This window comes from Tauraco erythrolophus, chromosome 8 (genome assembly GCF_009769465.1).
Source record: "Tauraco erythrolophus isolate bTauEry1 chromosome 8, bTauEry1.pri, whole genome shotgun sequence".
NCBI classification, from domain to species: Eukaryota; Metazoa; Chordata; class Aves; order Musophagiformes; family Musophagidae; genus Tauraco; species Tauraco erythrolophus.
The window spans coordinates 34186373-34205762 of record NC_141472.1 but is presented as its reverse complement, the minus strand read 5'-3'; the positions used below and the strand labels follow the sequence as shown (position 1 = coordinate 34205762).

Here is a 19390-nt window from a genome sequence, read left to right as displayed (position 1 = left end):
TGGATCCAAAAGTAGACATTTCTCTCTCTAGATCATCTAGAGGTACTTATGCTGATATTTTCTTGAGAAAATGGAAGCCCAACATAACAAAAAATATATCAGGCTCTGCACAGATAGAAATGGCAGCCACCATTTCTACAACATGACCAGAGGAGATGTAGTTTCGCTTTCTTGCTCTTTGGTAGTGTGAGGAGGTTGGATTTACTCAGGAAGCAAGAGCCCTAGATCCCTGTGTCCTCTGTCTGCCTGTGCGTATTGACATCTACCTCACCATCTCAGCCACCATTTACAATAGGAAAGGCACGCTTCCCTTCTGTCAGGCTGAGTAGCCATGCAAAAACATCCAAAGATCAGAGCAGCTGGATAGGAAGGACCTGTCTGGCCTGAACAGCTTTTCTACCAATGTCAGAAAAAAGAAATCTGTCTCAGACAAAGAAACATGATTCCTCTAACTTGTGTGAAGTGTAACTAGAAAACTAATTACAATTATATAGTCATTTCAAGTTGAAAAGGCTCCTGTAATTACAATTGAAGGCTCTGAAGATTTGTAATTTGATGAACTGCAGGCTAAGCAACAAGGCTAAACAGAGAGAGGAACCCTTTTCCCCATAGGAAAGAGCAGTCAAAACCTGGGTGTTGATACATATCTGACATACGGATTCATATTTGATTCTGATACAAAGGATTATTACTAGAATTTGCTGCTTAAACTCTAACCAAATTTATAACTTCTGGAGAGCGAAAAAATAGATGGGAGCTATAGAGATTCTTAGGGGAATAAGAACACTAACTATATTTGAAAACATTGTCTTTCCAAACAGCTGCATCCATTGGAAAGGGAACCTACTTTGCTGTTGATGCGTGTTATTCTGCTCAAGATACTTATTCCAGACCGGATACGAACGGCAGAAAATACATGTACTTGGTGCGGGTCCTCACGGGGCAGTACTGTGCTGGGAGCAGTGAACTAATCACTCCACCTCCAAAAAACCCAGCAGATCCTACTGACCTGTATGACAGCGTGGTTGATAATGTGAACAATCCAAAAATGTTTGTCATATTTAGTGACATTCAGACATATCCTGAATACCTTATTACTTTCAGAAAATAGAATATTCTTGACAGTCTGGAAAATTTTAGTGCCTTTTACATGCAGGAATTAACAGAGCAATTCTTGATTCTTGTTTACATGTAGTGGTTATTTATCTATCTGTGTGTTTAAGTCTGTCTTCGAATTATCAACGCAGTGAGGCCAGGATAAGCAGATATTTTAGAACGTGCTATTTCAATATTCACATTTTAAATTCAGCTATCTGGAGGTGTAGGCAAGAATGGTGAGAACAACCCCAACCTGTTCCTACGTAAGGCAGAGGGGACTGGTAGGAGAAGAAGCTGTTCTCCCTTGCCTGTGGCCTGAAGTAGAAGGTGTAAGGTAGGTCAGTGCACCTATACGTGTTCCCATTTCCAGTATTCACCATAAAGCACCAAGTGGCTGTCTGTGAGTATTTATTTAAAATACTTCATGCTGGGGCAATAACCTCACTTGCCAGCAGTTTCCAGTCATTCTCAGGCATCCACTCACCCTTGTTGATGCTAAAAGTCCTGAAGAAAAAAAAAAAATCCAATATTGAACATATACTTTGCATTGTTTCACCCCCCCATTACGCTGTTGTTGGATACTTTGTTACTCCTTAGGTATAAATTCCTATATTCATATGGTTTCTTAGGGGCATTCTCCATAGTCCTCTGCATTATGTACATCCAGCTTCCACATACCAAGTCATTGCTTCTGAATTGTCAAGACAGTAAAGAAGGACTTTTAATTTCTTCTGGTCAGTACCAAAGCATTAACCCTTCGGTAGAATTACCAATTTGCAGAGAGTCGTCTACAAGGGCATAACTCGGTTGCTATGCTTAAACCGTTTGAAATTTTTAAGAATGCTGTAAAGCAAATAAATAATGGCATTTGTACATCTTTGCAAGGTGTACATTTAACTTCAGTGATAATCTTACAACTGCCAGTCAAAAGCCATACACATGTGATTTTAATAAAAGTAGTTTCAAACAGCTACATGGTATTACTGAGTCGTTATTTACACAAAGGAACACATGTCAAGTAGAACTGTTGCTTTACATTTGAATATGTTACAGTGATGCTATAAATAGTGAGAAGCTGAAATGGCTTAGAAGACAAAATTTTTTTCTTGTGTTGTCTGAGTGACAGATTTGTGCATCCGGACTCCAGGTGAAATTATTCTGCCTTAGTCCAAAGGAGACCTGTGCTGCAAATAGCTCCCAAGATGTCATAAAACCCCGCCGCAATGTTCTCGTTGCCTGCAAAGGGGAAAAGTGCTTACAGTATCTGTAGGTGGCCAGCTAAAAAATTCCTGCTCTTCACAGCAGATGCCCGTGCAACACTTCAGATGAATGTCTGGCATAAATTCCCATTTAAAGCAAAACAGAGTTTAACCCACTCCTGCTTTAATAGATTTTGCTCCCTGTGAAAAGGTGGGAGCGCTTTTCTCCCTTCTCTGCTTTTTTGGATGTTTTTCTCTATTGTGGAAACACTGCAGCAGGCAGAGCGACTCGGTTTAGCTGACAGCACCAGGGGTCCGCCAGCTTCTGCCCCTGCTGCCACCGAGGTGCCGGGTGAGCCGGGACACACCACTTTCTATTTCTGAGGCCCTCATTATAACTGAATGCTTTGGAAAGCAGCAGGAGCTGCGAGATGAAGCACTACAAAAACCCAGACAATTTTTATCCCCGGTGGCTGTGGCAGAAGTTTCTCTACCAGTTTCTGTACTGGAAACTTAGGGATACTCTGTTGTACGGTGGTTGTGGACTGAGAAGCTGCAAAAAGGCCCTGCTGTGTACGGAAAATGAAATCCCATCCCTGGGCTGGAGCGCTGGGATGGGCTGGCCACAGCGGGCCGGCCGCAGGAGGACCTTTGCTTCTGGGCTGTATGATTTCAGACCCAGGGCCTGGAGCAAACTCCTCAAGGCTCAGGACAGCCAGGAAAAGGGAGCTCGGTCTCGGGGCAAGAACACGGGCCCTTGCTGAGCTGGGCCAACCCCGAGCTGGCTTTAGCAGCGGCAGGGCGGCCGGAGCCCTGCGGGGTGCAGTGCATCCCTGCAGCTACGTGACGCCCGGCGCCCCGCTGCACTGCATGGACCTGACTGGGCTGCGCCGCGCTGCACGGCGCTGCGCCGCGCCGCCACGCACCTCACCGGACTGCACGGCGCGGCGCGGCGTGGCCTGGCACGACGCGGCACCGCATCGCCCCGCGCTGCTGCGCACAGCGCTGCACGCTGCCTTCCACTGCCCACCGCTGCAGGCGCCGCACAGGTGCTGCACTTGCCCCACGTTCCAGGCCCCGCTGCCCCCCGCCGCTGGGCGGGAGGCTCAGCCGCCCCGCCCCGCCCCACGCTGCCCCCGCCAGCGCTCCGCCGCGCCGCCCCCGTCACCTTCACCTCAGCTCCTCGCACCCCGCCGGCCCCGCCCCCTGCCGCGCTCCCCGCTCGCCTATTGGCGGAGGCCGCTGCCGACGGCGCTGCCTCCATGGCGACGCGGCAGAAGGGCAGTCGAAGATGGCCGCCGAACCGGGCGGCGGGCGCCCCCGGCCTTGTTGCCGGCCGCTGCTCGCCGCTTTTACCGCCGCGTTGCTGCTGCTGGGCTGCGGCGGCGCCGCTGCCGCCGCCCTTCTCCCTCCCTCTTCCTCCTCCTGTCACCACCGCGTGCCCAGCGGCGAGGAGGTGGGGCCGCCGCGGGGCAGGGTGGGGATCCTCAGGCGGTCGCGGTGGCGGGCGCGGTGGCGGGCGCGGCGGCGGGCGCGGCAGCTCCGTTTTCCCGCTCCCATTTTCCCGTTCCGGGGGGAGTCTCGGTCTCTCCCCTCACGGCTGGCCCGCGCCGAGCTGGGCGGGGTCTGGCCCCGCGGCCCCCCGGGTGTGATCCGTGGCGGCGGGCGGGCGTGGGGCGGTTTCTGACCGACCGGCGCGGCGGGGTGCGAGGGGAAGGGGCTTTGCTTAAAAATAGACACAAAAGGGGCTCTCGCAGACGAGAAAGAGCGAAGGACCTGGGAGCGCTCCTTGGTGCGGCTGGGCGGGTGAGCTGCGGGATCCAGCGGCTTGTTCCTCTCCCCGGCAGGTCATCTATCAAGTTCCTCTAAAGGAAAATCACGTCTTGAAGAGAAATGTGGATCAGCAACTAAGAATTAAGATTATATATGACGGAAGTATTGAGGAGTGAGTATAACGTTGTGGCAACTTTTTTTCCTCTCCATGTCTGAGAATGAAAATCCTATTAACTAAAGCTTGTTTGTTTTGGTTTGTTTTTTAAATACAGTTTGCTGCCTGAGAAAAGACACCTTATAAAGGTATGCCATATTTGCTTCTCCTTTTTGTTTGTATATAGTTTGTTACAGGGGTGAAGTTAAGTTTAAGGCCAATTTACTTAAAGGCTTTGAATACCAGAAATTTCATATCCTCTAGTCCAGGAAACCAAGGCTTTGTGTACAGATTATGCTTGCATTCCAGATACTTCCGATGTTCTTTTGAATGTTGTTTGACAGGTGTTTGCTGTATCCTGAGGTGCAAAAGTTTCAGTAAGCGATACGTATATAGTTTTTAAAGCCTCTTTGAAGCTGTGTATTCACATTAATACTGGCTCCCTTCTCATTTTGTTGTTCCAATAGCAAAATATGGGAATACTAAAACCATAATAAATAAAAATAATAAAAAATATATTTAGGAAAATATATTTCCTAAATATATTGGTAGCAATTGAACTTCTTAGTAAGTCTGGATTTTTGCTATCCTGCTGTACCACAACATGTAGCAAGTTTCAGGTAACTTGATTGTTAATGCTTTTAAGGTGAGTTGTGTCTGTGCTGCTACTGACTTTTATTTTTGTCCTATTCAGAACAAACTTTTTCCACAAGCTATATCTTATTTGGAGAAGACGTTTCAAGTGCGCAAATCCACGGGTACTATATTACTGAGTAGGTATGTGAAAGTTTGTTGAAAGTCACTTGCTATATTTGATATTTAACACTGCATTGTGTGGCCTTTAAGATAAGAATAGAATGTGAGTGTGAGAAATGTCCTCTTGAATCAGACCAGTGACCCCTCTGACCTAGTGATGGTAGCAGACGTTATTTAGGACGATGTCATGGTTTAGCCCAGCTGGCAGGTGAGCTACCACATGGCCACTCGCTCACTCCTTCCCCTGCCCTGGTGGGGTGGAGGGAAGAAAAATACAACAAAAGGCTTGAGGATTGAGATACGAACAGGGAGGGATCGCTCACCAGCCAGCGTGGAGTCCCTTCCTATGGACTGCAGCTGTACCATCATTCTCCACCATCATTCTCCAGCAGTGTGGGGTCTTCTCCCACGGGCTGTGGGTGGATCTCTGCTGCACCGTTAACCTCCATGTGCTGCAGGGGGATCTCAACTTCAGCACAGCTCCTCCCGCTCCATCTTCACTCTCCTTGGTGTCTGCGTGGCTTTTTCTCTCGGGTCTCAGTCCTCTCTCTGCTGCAGCCTCACTGGGCCCAACAAACCTTGGTGGTCCTGGCAGGATGACCTCCACCCAGCAAGCACCCTGGGAGCAGGGTGCTTTGGAGCTCTCCAAGCCGCTCTGCTGCAGCCATCTCCACTCAAGTGGCAGTGGCCCAGTGCGGGCAGTTGCCCATGCAGGAGGCCAGGGGCCAGGCTCCGCCCTGCCTCCCTCCTCTCTTCACTGCAGGTCCTGCATGGCACGGATTCCTTTGTCGCCTTCTTAAATATGGCATTCGCAGAGGTGCTGATTGGCTCGACCCTGGCCGGAGGCTGGTCCAACTGATTTTGGAGCTGGGGAAGCTTTTTGCAGCTCCTTAGAGGGGCTACCCCTGCAGCCCCCTCCCCTGCTGCCAAAACGCCACCACATAAACCTGGCACAGGAGAATACAGAGTGTGCCAACCTTCCATGATCAACATCTATGTTTCTTATGCCAGAGATTTTAAAGGGTATACATGGTACCCCTGTTTACAAATCTGTTCCTAATATCTCTTTGAACCTGTGGATACTCCATTACCAACTGGAAGCATTGTGTCTTCCATAGCAGGGTAAATAACGTTTCTCACCATGGAAGTTCTATTTAATATCTGTATTACAGTGTTGTTGGGTGCTGTAAGACTATTCTACAGGGTTTTTTTTTAAGTATAAACCAGTGCTGACTGTCTTTTTGTGTTTGATTGAAGGCAGTGTGCAACAAACCAGTATTTCAGGAGGAAAGCAGACCCTCACAGATACTGCCGAGGAGGCTGCGCAGACCATACCAGATGTGGGCCAGTTATAGTTCCTGAGAAACACCTCCAGGTAAGCTAAGCCATCCAAGTGCTTCTTGACCTCTGAAATATTATTGTTTGTGGAAATTAATTAAAAAGTTAATATCGCGGAGTGTGCATGTGACCTGTTTGTGGGAGATCACTAAGTTTGAGTAGAACAACTTGAGTTAGTGGGAGTTTCTTTAGTTAATGCTGTTAAACCAAAAGTCAAGTAAAACTGACATGTTTTCTGTTCTCTAAGCCTGTGTTACAATGAGCGGTACAGAGAGGATGGGATTCAAAGTTCATTAAACTGCTACTAGTCACTTTGTTATTCACCTTGGCCAATGAGTCAGATTTTCACAGAATTAATAATACATTTTGATTTTTTTGAAGACCTTACTTGAAGAGGGTATCCACTGAACCAGGAGCATGGTGCAGGAAATGCTTCTAACTTGTTTTCTTGTTTGAATTTTTGATTCAACTACAGTATGTGATCAGTAGATTTCTTTCATTCTTTTGGCTTGAAGTTTTGACTACAGTATTAAAACTGTACCAGGGTGCATGTGAAATGCAGTTGCTACTTAGGTATACTATTTCTGTAACCTCAATTTTTTTTTTAATTTATAGGAAATAAAGGGTGCTAATTTGGGGATATTAAGCTTGGCAGGCCCTTTTTTTCAAAGCTACCACCTTCCTGGTGTCTAATAAATCAAAAGAGCTAGTCATTTGGAAGTTATTCCTTGGCACTGGTTTTGTGTACTGTCTTCATAAGGAGTTTTCTCATCTTCTGCTGTCTTTCAATGGGATTTATTCTTGGCTTCAAGCTAACTGAATTTTGTCATGCTAAATTTCTGTCATATCTAATGTATTTTAATTGTTCCATTTGAACATTGTCAAAGCAATGCAGAGTGTGCAATGAGAATGGATGGCACTGCAGACCCACTGGCTTACCTGACCAAGAAGGGGTTCGAGACGCTGACTTTGTACTTTATGTTAGTGCTCTCACCACTGAAAGGTGTGGCCATGAAAATATCATTGCATATGCAGCCTACTGCCAACTGGAAGCTGAAATGGACAGGCAAGTATTCACTCTGGTGCAAACTCTTTTTTTTTTAATTAAACTTTCAAGTTTTTGGTTGTTTAGATGCGGAGTTTAGTCGTTTACCTGTCTTGTATAGTAAAGCAAAGTAGAAGTCATTACTGAAATAGACAAGCAGTGTATTTATGTAAAACCACAAAACAATCACGTAATGGTTGACTTACAAAGCTGAGAGATTTAAGTTAAATCTGATCCGCCACTGTTACTGCCTAAACTTTATCTCAGCATCCTGCTTCTGTTGAAGAGAAGGTCATACTTTCGTGAATTTGAAGAAGGATGCAAATGGGCCCTGCTTGTGGGGCTTTTGTTTCTAGTTGGCTTGTAGTCAGTGTAACAGACACTTGGTACCTCTGTAGCGTCTTACCGAAAATTCAGATCTCCTGTACTGTTGTCACGAACTCCTGTGCAGAACACCGAGCGTGGAGGCTGATCCCATCCCTCCCCATTTCAAGGGCAAACTAGTCACTGTGTTGTTAACAGACTATTCATTAATGACTGGGGAAGTTGTTTGGAAGGACTTATTTTCACGTTAGCCTCCATTTTCTTTTAAATACTCTGCCTCTTCAAGTGAATATGATTTGAATTTGCTAGCATTTTACTGAAAACAATTTAATTCTGAAACTCTCTTCCAGGCCAATAGCAGGATATGCTAACTTGTGTCCAAATATGATTTCAACGCAAGCTCAGGAATTCGTTGGCATGTTGTCTACAGTGAAACACGAGATTATCCATGCACTGGTAAGGGTTGATGTTATAAAATGTGTTTCCCTGAAATTTGTACCTGCTTTCTCACATACCTCCAGCTTGTTGCAAGAGAAGGATGTTTGGTGGAGGAAAGCTCTTGCTTTCCTTCCTTCAATTTGTGTGTTAATTGCTTTGAGGTTCGGTACTCCCAGTGTGTGTGCTGCAGGAGTGGTAACTCTTTCATGGCATTTGACTCTGGATGTGACTGTCTTACCAAAGGTTTCCATGTGCTTGGTTTTTAACTTGAAGGGCTTCTCTGCTGGACTGTTTGCGTTTTATCGCGACGATGATGGAAAACCTTTGACGACAAGATATGCAGATGGACTTCTTCCTTTTAATGAAAGGTATTTTATTTTTTTTGGGCCTCTCAGTATTCCTGTTGAAGAATATTTTCACATTGCCTTTTTAGGATGTATTCTTGCCTGTTGAAAATCCAATTTGATTCCATTGTTAGAATCCTGTCCTTTTACTATGTTCAAACATTGGCGTGGGGTGTTTTTTTTAGTCTTTCTTTACATTGGAATTATGCACTTATTATCCACATATATTACAAACTAAGGCAGGATTTCATTTATCAGGAGGCTTGAAGTTAAGCGTGCTTAAATGTCGATGCTTGCTGAACACCTCACTAAATTGAGACTTGTATTTTCTGTAGTCTGTCTAATGTCAGTGAAGTTCGGTTTTAAGACATATATTGTTCAAATTTTATAGTTTTGCAAAACTGATAATGTGTGTAGTCTGCTGTGTGATTTTTCTGACTTGTTATTGAATTAACAGTTTGCTTTTTTCCTTCATTTAGTTGATATTGTAGGAATGTTCTTCTAGACTTTTTTCGGAGGTGGAAGGGTAGAGAGCTTTTGGTTTTGTTCACCTTCCTTTTTATCATAGCACTTCTGAGGATTTTTATTTAATTTCTTACACTTTGGGTAGCTGTAGAAAATACGTTTTGAGTCTACAGACGTATTTTTAGTAATCTTACTTTGGCTGTTTAAATCAGAGTTGTGTATGTAATGAATGCCTTGTATCTCTTACAAAGGAGAAATGTTGCCTAATAAATTTAAACTTCAGAAAGCATGAGGAAGTGTAGAGATTATTCATGATTCTGTTTTTTATGGAGATAAATCTTGCACGGTAGTGTGTATTTGTGGGAAAGATTTGTAACCAAAACATTCTTCTTACAGTCTAGGTTTGTATCAGTGGAGCAATAAAGTCGTTCATAAAGCAGTGAGGTTATGGGACATCCGTGGTGGCAAAATGCTGCACCATGCTGTTTATCTTCTGATAACACCTCGTGTAGTTGTAAGTATGGATGTTAAACTTTTACGCTTTGTATGCCAAAGTTACTGTCATGTTCTCGAGTCATAAATATGTCTTATTCTTTACGAAGTAATAACCTAACATTGAATACCCTTTTCCTGAAAGTACGGCCCAAAGCCTACATGATGAGTATACTCAATTAGTATAACTAGTTGAGAGGGTGGATTCAAAGTAAAGTGGAAAATGGTGGACAGGACAGTATGAAACAAATAAATTGACATAGTAAGAAACAATGAAGGGACTGGGAAATAAATTATAAAAGGTTAAACAAAACTGGTGTTGAATAGATTCCTTAATCCTGCCCTTTAGATGTTTTCCAACAGACTTAGACACCTAGTATTGCCGTTGCCTTAACAGATAGAGTCTTGTCACTGCTTTTCTCATTTGTAAGTTCATCCTATTTTCTACTTTTCTCTAAAAGCATTGTTTTAATCTCTTTCAAATTTTACTGATTGCAAAATAATGCAGTTAACATTTTGTCATGTTTAAAAGGAAATTCCTCAAGTATTCTTGGAAATCTTTCTTGCTTCCCACACCTCTGACTCTCCCCGCGCCCCCCCCCCCCCCCCCCCAAAAACATATGCTGAAGTGTAATGGATTGGTATTGGAAATAAATTACTGTGTTAATCATATGTGGCCACAAATAATATTTTGTTTATTTTAAATCTAACATGGTATATAGAGCAAACTTGGTTTAATTACCCCTGCTTTGAAAGCTGGCCATGCTGGTCAAACTGTTTAGAGCATTAGAGGTGCTTCTGGGTAAGGCCACCCTGGGGAAGCCTGGGCTCCTGACTGTCAGACCACAGCGTTGATGTAATGCCTCTTAAAATTTTCAAATGTTTTGCAGAAAACACTTCTGCATGCAGAAACTAGTTGACACATACACTTTCCTAACAGAAACGTGGTTGTTCTCTGAAACGTGACAGAAGCAGGGTTGTAGTGTTCCTACATTGTTTGGGTGGTTTTGTTGGTTGTTTTTTTTGTTTTGTTTTGTTGTTTTCTTTTAATATATGATCTTTAGTGTATGCATGCTATTCTCAGCTAATTCTGTTGCTGTTTTGTTCCTGTAAACTTCCATCATTTATTTCCAGGCGATAAGTAGACAGATTGTTAGACTTGGTGTTGGGGTAGTTGCTGGCTTAGTCAGACTCTGAGTAGGAGAAGTGTTTTACATTTGGAGGAAAACAAGATGGCAGAAAAAAAAATGCTGAAATCCTTCTAAAAGATAATTCTAGAACATTAGGACTGCATATGCGTATCTGTCTCAATATTTTGAGAGCTGTGTTAAATGTTTTCTTTCTAGGAAGAAGCTCGAAAACATTTTAATTGTCCAATCCTAGAGGGAATGGAGCTTGAAAATCAAGGTGGCATGGGTACTGAGCTCAATCACTGGGAGAAGAGATTGTTGGAGGTTCGTCCTGATATTAGGAATGGAGGGGGATGTGGGAATGTCTGCTCCTCCCCTCCTTTATTTTTGTTTTTACAGTGGTACATACTGGAGCCTTGAAAATGCTGGTGTGTCAAACCTCACTGAAACATATCACAAGCAGTACTGATCTACAAATGTGTAAATGTCCAATTTCTAGTTAAATGTATCTTTTTACCTCATTGCTAAGTCTCAGAGTGTGCATTTGAGATAAGCTGATTACTAAAAAACTAAACGTCTCTTACTTTTGTCTGCCATTTACCCTTCTGAGAAGGTATGCTTCCTTTTTTTGGGAAAGGGATGTTCCTTTGAGTCAATTCAACTTTGTCACCCTCTGCCTCTTATACATCAAATATTTGATCATTCTGTCTATTCATTATCTTGACTTCATCTTTATTCATCTGCCCTGGGGTTAGCTTTTGCCATCTCTGTTCTTGAACCTCATCTAATCAAGGAAACACTTATTCTCTCCTGACATTTAAGCTTAGTTTTATTTATAACTTTGAGTTTTGTGATATTTTTGGCAGAGATACACTTTCTAGTTGTTGTTGTATGCAGTGAGGCAAACAAGAAGGAAAATGCTTCAGGACAGACCTTTTTGTGGAAATAATCACGAAAAATGTGTATTTCTTGAGACTGAAATTGTTAGTGTTTCTTACTTTTCAGTAACCTTTGGTGTGGAACAGTAGTCTAAAGCCAACTGGAAAGACTGCCATTAGAATGAGGATAATTTTAAGGATTGCGTAGGATTAGCAAAAAGGAAGTAATTACTAGTCTCCTTCACACCTTTCCAGAGAAGGTTTGTATCTGGAAAGTAACCCATATAGTTTGGTTTTGGTCTTGATCCAGCTGTCACTAAGTAATGTAGTGATAGCAAATTTGGTCTTAAGTCTGCTGGTGCTAACTCCTCCTAACCACGTGGAGACAGAAGGCTGGAAAACTACATGTTTTGAAGAAACAATAGAAATGAGATGAAGTTCAGTAATAGGAAACTCAGAGTTGTGTAATTAAGGGTGAGTGACTTCTACTGTAAGCCTAAATTTTATCAGATGGAAGTGACTGAGCAGAAAAGAGATAGGGGTGTTACAATTGTGAGTTGTAAGATGATTAGGACACTCCAAGGTGACCAGAGTTGCTCTTTGAGGATGGTGTGAACTTGCCTATTCTTAAATGAGATGTAAAATTCCACTGCCACACAAATAAAGCTTCCTTTGGAGTGCTGTGTTCCTTTAGTCATGTGTCCTGTGCACCTCGCTCCTGAAAAGGACTACTAGAAATTCTAGGAAAATTAAAAATCAGGCTTGCACAACAAAATTAAATGAGCTTGGCTTTCATCTTACCAAAAGGAGACAGCAGATGTGGCGTGACTGCTGCTGATAAATATGCCAGAAGAAGGAAGAGTTTTATTTTGCCTAAAGTAAAATGAGAACTTATTGGTCACGAGTAAGGTTTAGCTGGAATTTGGAATGAGGTTTCTGACTTCTGGAGTTCTGAAGCTTTGTAGGGTGCAGTGGGGAAGGGAGTTGCACTTTTTTATGGAAGAAGCTGGGATTTGATTGTCAGTAGTAAGAAGGGACTGGAAATAAAGTGCTTTTTCATAGGAAGCATTTTCTTACAATAATGATTTTCAGTGGCTTGCTAATAGTAACTGGTAACTTTCAGAATGAAGCAATGACTGGATCCCATACACAGAATCGAGTCTTTTCCAGGATCACCTTAGCATTAATGGAAGACACAGGGTAAGAATTAGTAAGAATGGGGTTTTATTTTGGTTCATTTGTGTTTTGTTTTCATTGTGGTTGATTTTATTTGGAATTGATGCACTGTGCTTACCCATCTGCAACGCAGTAGATAATTGACATAATTAGCATTACAGTAGACAAGGAGTTATATCTAATATGTTAATTTCTCTTCATGTATTTAAAAACTCATCTATTCTTAATCTAGCCTTAAAAAAAACATGCATTGCAATGCATAGTACTGTTTGTAGTGTCGATTTACTTTTTTTCTTAATGTAAGTCTTCTCAGTTGCATGCAGTACATGTTATTTTTTCAGCTCTTCTTGCAGATAGAAAGCATAAATGGGGGAAAAGCAAAATTGTCTAAAATATCATCTTTCTGTATGTGTTGTTCCTTTGCAGATCACAATGTATTGCTGTTGAACAAATAAGCAATACAATTTTCTTTTATTTCAATAAGACTTAAAAAATAGTGGAATTGTAATATATTTTGTTATAGGCAGGAAGAGATGCAGTTTCCCTTTTTCTTCATTTGAAGACCTTAAGGCATAGTATGAAGTTGTTTGAACTGCTGTCTTATTAATCAGAGCGCTAATTTTTGAAGTAACTATATGCTTGTTTCAAAATACCTTTACAGCTGGTATAAAGCAAATTACAGCATGGCAGAGAAATTAGATTGGGGACGCAATAAAGGCTGTGACTTTGTAATGAAGAGCTGTAAATTCTGGATCGACCAAAAGAGACAAAAGTAAGAATACAATCTTTTTAAAAAATAAGGAGAAAACCCTGATACTTGTTTACATTTACCTTTCAAAAGCAACTTAGTAAAAAGAAATCGAGGTAGATCCAGATTAACAAGGAATGCTGTCCTAAGTACCTTCAGAATGCACCCAAGGAGGAGCACACCAAATGTGTTAGAGCAGAAGCGTCCCGCCCAATAAATACAGAGCCAAACATCTTAGGGTGTAGAAAACATTCACAGTGTGAGGGCTATGCTTTAGAGAGGAGGGGAGGGATTTAATCTGAAAGTGTTTGCTTTCTTATTTTGTCCTTTTTAATTGGAAATGTAGCTGGTATCATTTGGCTTTACTGGATTGTACTTAAAGCAGCAGAAGGAGATGATGGCCATCTTCAGAGTAAAGCCTTCCTTGTTTGTTTGTTACAATACCCATAAGTTTCTACAACATAGCTGTGTAGTGGGTCTGAGCTGCTTGTATGTTTTTTGTCTTTAAAGTTTGTAAAGCAATGTCATTAAAACTAAATGGATGAGGGCATTGTAACTTTGCTTGCTGGCTTGATATTCTTTAAATTAGAAAGGTAATAACCAGACAAATAACAACAATTGGCCTCCAGAGAAGTTGTCAGCGCTTCTTTGTGTGATTGACTGAGTGTGGGGGAGAGTGGGAACAGACAGTCTTGACAGACTGCTTAGTTAAATTAACTGCTCTTCATAAAGTGTTCTCATGGGATTTTTAGTCTTTTTTTTTTTTTTTTTGAGGAGGCAATTAATCAGTCCATACTGCGATACTTTGAGGAGTAATCCTTTGCAGTTAACCTGCAGACAGGACCAAAGAGCAGTAGCAGTGTGCAACTTGCAGAAGTTTCCAAAGCAGTTACCTCAGGAATATCAGGTATAATGGATCTTACTTTACCAAATAACTAAATGTTTTCATTCTTGTGCTTTGCAGCCAGGTGATGATATTTGGTTGCATTTTTTTTTTTCTTCTGAACTAGTAAATGAGAGTAGATACTGTGAAAAACATCAGCTTAGTTTATTATAAGGAGTCTGGAGGCTGAAAAAAAGCCTTGTGATCTTAATAAAACAGTAAGGATGTCGCTTGGCCATCTAAGCAAATACCAGATGGAAACGTTGCTGTATAACAGAAGTCCCGCAGAATGTTTTGTTTGAGGTATTTCTTCACCCAGTCTGCTGCCTTGTGTCACTGCACGCTAAAAAATTTGTTCTGTTTCGTCCTGGAGAATGCTACGATTGCAAAGGAGGGACAGAGGAAGGGGAAAGGGTGGGGAGTGACACATGCAGATGTGAATCTCGACGTTATTTAAGTATTCTTAAATACTTCTGGTTCATCTGGTTCATGGGTGTTATAAGTTGCTGTTAATAGCATTCCTCAGTAGTAATAGCTGATGTTTTTGCAGCTGTAGTGGTTGGTTCTATTTAAAAACCAGTGCTACGCTTGTCTTTGTGCAAACTGCTTCACTACCTGTTTTTTTTTTTGCAGTATTTTGACAATCTTAACGGAGTACCAGCAGCAGAATTGCCTTATTATGGTGGCTCTGTAGAAATTGCTGACTATTGTCCCTTTAGTCAAGAATTCAGCTGGCATTTAAGTGGTGAATTTCAACGCAGCTCAGACTGTAGAATAATTGAAAACCAGCCAGGTCAGTTTTCAGGACTTCGGTATGGTACTTAAGAGACTACATTTGCTAATCTGGAATGGATTTGCTATGTATCCAAACTAATTTGGTATGAAATTAGTTTTAAGCTACTAGCTGTGTAAAAGCTGTGCTGGGGTGAGAAGCACAGCATAACTACCTTGTACACCTAGGAAACAAATGCTCACATCTGATACAAGAGTCTCCTAAGAGCTGAACAGAAATTAACCCCACATGATCCAAATACAACACAAAAGAGTGGGGGCTGGTTGGTTGTTTGAGTCTGTGAAAAGTAATTCCACTTTCCACCTCTGTAGATTTTTTTTTTTTTTTTTTTTTTTTGTTCGAGGCAAGGAGCTTTACGAATCACCGGAACATGGACTTGTCTCCTAGGATATTGCGTGAACTTCGATATTGCAGAGCTCCAGCATTCTGTAGGATATTACCTGTCTGTGCAGTTGTCTCAAAAACAGACGATAAACACCCTTTGCCCTCAAGCCAGCAATCACAGCCAGCACTCCCTGGGGGCAAACATATCCACGTAGTTCTGATGAAAATTGCTTGCTTTTTTTAAAAAAAAAAAAAAAAAAAAATCTTGGGTTTCTTTCCACTTTATTTTCAAGACAGTATAATTTCCGAATTGATAATGACTAATGGTCTGAAAGATTCAGAACCTTGAATTGCATGTGGAGACATTGACTAATTATAGCATATTAAATTGATATGGACTTTCTGTTCACCCAGTGAGCTGCAACTTAATATATTCTTTCTATCTTAGATCCTACCAAAAACTATGGTGCGGAGAAATATGGACCAAACTCTGTATGTCTTATTCAGAAATCTGCTTTTGTCATGGAACAGTGCAGGAGGAAACTCAGTTATCCTGACTGGGGCAGTGGGTGTTATCAAGTAAGTATGGGTTGGGTTTTTATTTATGTATTTTCAAAATAACACTAAAGGGAAAAGTCAGGCACAAAATATAGGCTATGACTGTTAGAATTTTGCACCTGGACACTGTACATGATCTTCTCTGCCTTAAATCACTAGATTAAATTTGAAAATAAGTATCTGCCAACCATAAGCCTGTAGTTACTTCCAGGCTTGCCAGGAACTTCATCGGTCTTACCCCTGTGACAGTTCCTCCACAGCTAAGTAGGAATGCTTGTATTGGAATCTGTGTTGTTGAAGCTTAATGGTAATTACTCACTCTGATTTTTCAAAGGTGGAAAGCACCGTGCACGTCACTTATTTTTCATTATCCTTCATCCTCCTTCTTCTCAGGACTATCCCACTAAAGGTGTCGCTTCAACAACAGCAGAACTCTGAAAACAGTAGTCGTTAGCGGGAGACGAATTTTACTCATTCTCAGCTGATGATCTATGTAATCGCACGAAAAGAGGACAGGCAGTGTTTTAAAGCATTCTTGAACCAAATAGTTGCTCTGAGTGCATTAAAATACTTGCAGTTAACCTATGCTGTAATACCAGCTGCTTACTGAGTGTAGTATTTACTTATTGAAAGAACCTCCAATCCCCAAAACGTATTTCTGATAAAACATAATAAAGGCTTGTCTTTTATTCTTTTGCTTCAAGGTTTCTTGTTCTCCACAAGGGCTGCATGTTTGGGTCAAGGACACTGCATACTTGTGCAGCCGCTCAGGTCAGGTATTAACTGTGAACATTCAGATGAATGGCTGGATACATGTTGGGAATCTGCTATGCCCAGCCTGTTTGGACTTCTGTGACTCCTGTCCTCCCGAGCGGGATCCTCCAGCTTCTAATTTAACAAGAGCTGCACCAGTCGGTAGGTTGCCTTATGATTTGCTGCAGTGAAACTTAATAGAAAATGTCTGAAAATGCTTAAGGTTTGTGTCGGCTCTGACTGTCAGGGAAACAGGAGAGGAGAGCCGTGGCCTGGCTGTTCTAGGATCGTAGGTGTAGGAGTTAAAGGAAGATGGCAAAGGTGCCCCACTTTTTGCTGTGCGGTCGTGCTTTGTTTCTGGGATCAGGATAGTCCCTAACATAGGAGAGGAAGATGTCTGAAACATAACTATTTCATGTCATGTCTCCTTCTGGTCATTATCCCAGAAGCTAGCTTTAGCCTAGCAACTTACCAGAAAATCTGATCTGTGTTTTGAAGGCAGTATCATTTTTACAACCTCCAAAATGATCACCTTGGTGGAAAGTGAGTTCTCACTTGTATAACTTCCCTTTGGCACTGTTAATGCTGTAATCCAGAACATGAAAGTTAGGTATCAGTTTGCTTTTTGAGGGAGGAAAAAGGCTTAATTCACTGACTACCAGGTAATGTTTTGTTAAGAACTGGTGGCTTTCTAAAAAGCCAGTTCACGAAAGAGAACAGTCTTTACATATTTTGCACTAATGGCTGATTTTTAAGCCTTTAACCAATTCTTTAATTGTTGGATGTGCTGCCTCTACTGCAGTTTTCAAGGGAAAAATAAACCTGTTTAGTTTACCTACGCACTCGATTCTTTTTTCAAAGTGGTGCACTTGGGTTTGTGTTCACCATTTCAAATAGTTTTGTTTTGTCTCAGAGATGACAACATTTCAGTGGTTGATGGAATGACTCCTATAGGTTAGACTTTAGCATGAGAAAGCTGTAATCTAGGAGATTGACATCTTCTAGCATCTGTTTGAATTCGTGCTTGGTGTTACGTATGTGTGTGGGTATATGTACATAAAAAGGTTTTTATCTGTGGAAGTTTACATCTGTGTCCGTGGTTTTCGTGAGCCTCGTGGCTGTGTGATTACCAACTGCAGACAAGCTCCCTGATACATGTATTGGGTTTTCCCCTTCCTCTCTTTTTTTTTTTTTTTTACTCCTCTTTCTTCAGCTTGGTATTTTATGGCTTGGCTTTTTATATGAATTGGAGCTGTACAGATGAAAAGTATTAATAAAACAGTCTTTTGAGAGCTTGTGGTTTTGAAAGGCCTCTTCTCTCCAGTCATGCCATAGGAAAGTTTCTCCTCTTTTCCTGAAATATCAATAATTTTTTTTCTCATTTGTTCTCCTGATTGCTATTAGTGAAGAAATGCAGAAATCTATTTAATTGCAAATGGAATAATCATGTTACTTGGTTGGTTTGAATTCCTAGCCTTTAAAGCTAGAATAAATCAGCACAGATTACTGCAAATATGTTTTTGCTATTTGGTGATTTTCTAGCGCTCTTTTGTTATTTTATCTTCTCTTTAAATATAAAATTGACAAACTTTATCTTGTTTTGTTTTTTGTTTTAGACTTATGCTCCTGCTCGTCTAGCCTGGTTGTAACCCTTTGGCTATTGATGGCTAATTTAATTCCCCTGCTAACAGGATTATTTCTCTGCGCATAAGTTAAGCACGGGGTGAGAAGATGCTCCCAGATGGTACACCATCATGTTGCACTCCTTGTTGTGGAGCACTGAGTTTTTGTCTCTGCAGGCAGCTGTCTTCTGCTGAACCTCATCTCTCCTGGCAAGTATCAGTGCAGACAGTGGTCGGGAACGTACTGACAAAAGCAGCCAGAGTTTGAGAGGAGGCAAATTTACCTTGTCATCTCAATAAGTGCCAGTATTTTCCTGAATTGCAAGCTTTTGACTTTTTTTTTTTTTGATGCAGTGACAAGATCCACTCTGCCAACTGTGTTAGACTACCTGGCGACTCGGTCAAGATTTGAAACAAGAACTTTCCTGTGATAGAACTGAGGGCTGTTTTTTTTGTTATGTCCTCTGTGTGACTGGTAGCAAAGCATCCTCAAATTGGAAATATACCTCAGTGGTTTAGTCAAAAGCCATGTAAAAATCAGTTGTCATCACTACTAATAACCCAGGCCTAAACAGGTGTGGGATTTTTTGTTTGTTTTGTCAATTCTTAAAATTTATGTGGGGAAGAAATAATTTAATGGGATAGACCAGTGGTTGGCAATTGTCTCTGCAACTGGATTCTGCCACTTTGAGGCTTCTCAGAATTCATTCTAGTTTGCAGTAAAGCAGCGAATTCTTGGGGTTCACTTAAACCTTCTGACATGCGCAAAGTGGAATTTCGGACTGGTAACCAAGACAACTGTCTAGAAATCCCATTCTCATTTAGCATGTGCCAGTTCTACTGTGAAATTCAATACATCAAATGTTTGAATATTCTTAGAATAATTTTCTGGGCAAATGCATTTCAGTACTTACTGACACGCAGTCTGTAAAGTTGAGATAGGTTTTCTGACTATTTTTAATTTTGTTAATTTATTTCTTAAATAATGGCATTATTGTTTTTTAAATAGTATGAACATAAATGCTGCTGTTCTCACTTTTTGTTGAAGGGCAAACCAGTAGCGATGGCAGCTATAATCTTACAGGACCATGTTGACTTC

At 41.5% G+C, this 19390-nt stretch overlaps 2 protein-coding genes across 2 annotated transcripts in view; both read left to right on the top strand.

The window, feature by feature from the left end:
* Positions 1 to 2069, top strand: part of LOC104384240 (protein mono-ADP-ribosyltransferase PARP14) — a 28302-nt gene extending 26233 nt beyond the window's left edge. Inside the window, exon 17 of the mRNA XM_086615328.1 lies at positions 822 to 2069. Coding sequence (XP_086471454.1) covers positions 822 to 1111 — 290 coding nt within the window. The 3' untranslated portion in view covers positions 1112 to 2069. The remainder of the gene's footprint in view (positions 1 to 821) is intronic.
* A 1504-nt stretch (positions 2070 to 3573) lies between these two features.
* Positions 3574 to 19118, top strand: LMLN (leishmanolysin like peptidase). The gene is made up of 17 exons (XM_086615460.1): positions 3574 to 3753; positions 4145 to 4242; positions 4343 to 4373; positions 4919 to 5001; positions 6238 to 6355; positions 7206 to 7384; positions 8038 to 8143; positions 8399 to 8493; positions 9331 to 9448; positions 10773 to 10880; positions 12558 to 12634; positions 13272 to 13382; positions 14133 to 14265; positions 14875 to 15034; positions 15807 to 15937; positions 16621 to 16831; positions 18286 to 19118. Exons 1-17 carry the CDS (start codon positions 3589 to 3591, stop codon positions 18378 to 18380), a joined length of 2019 nt encoding a protein of 672 aa, XP_086471586.1. The 5' UTR covers positions 3574 to 3588; the 3' UTR covers positions 18381 to 19118.
* Positions 19119 to 19390: the final 272 nt, after the last annotated feature.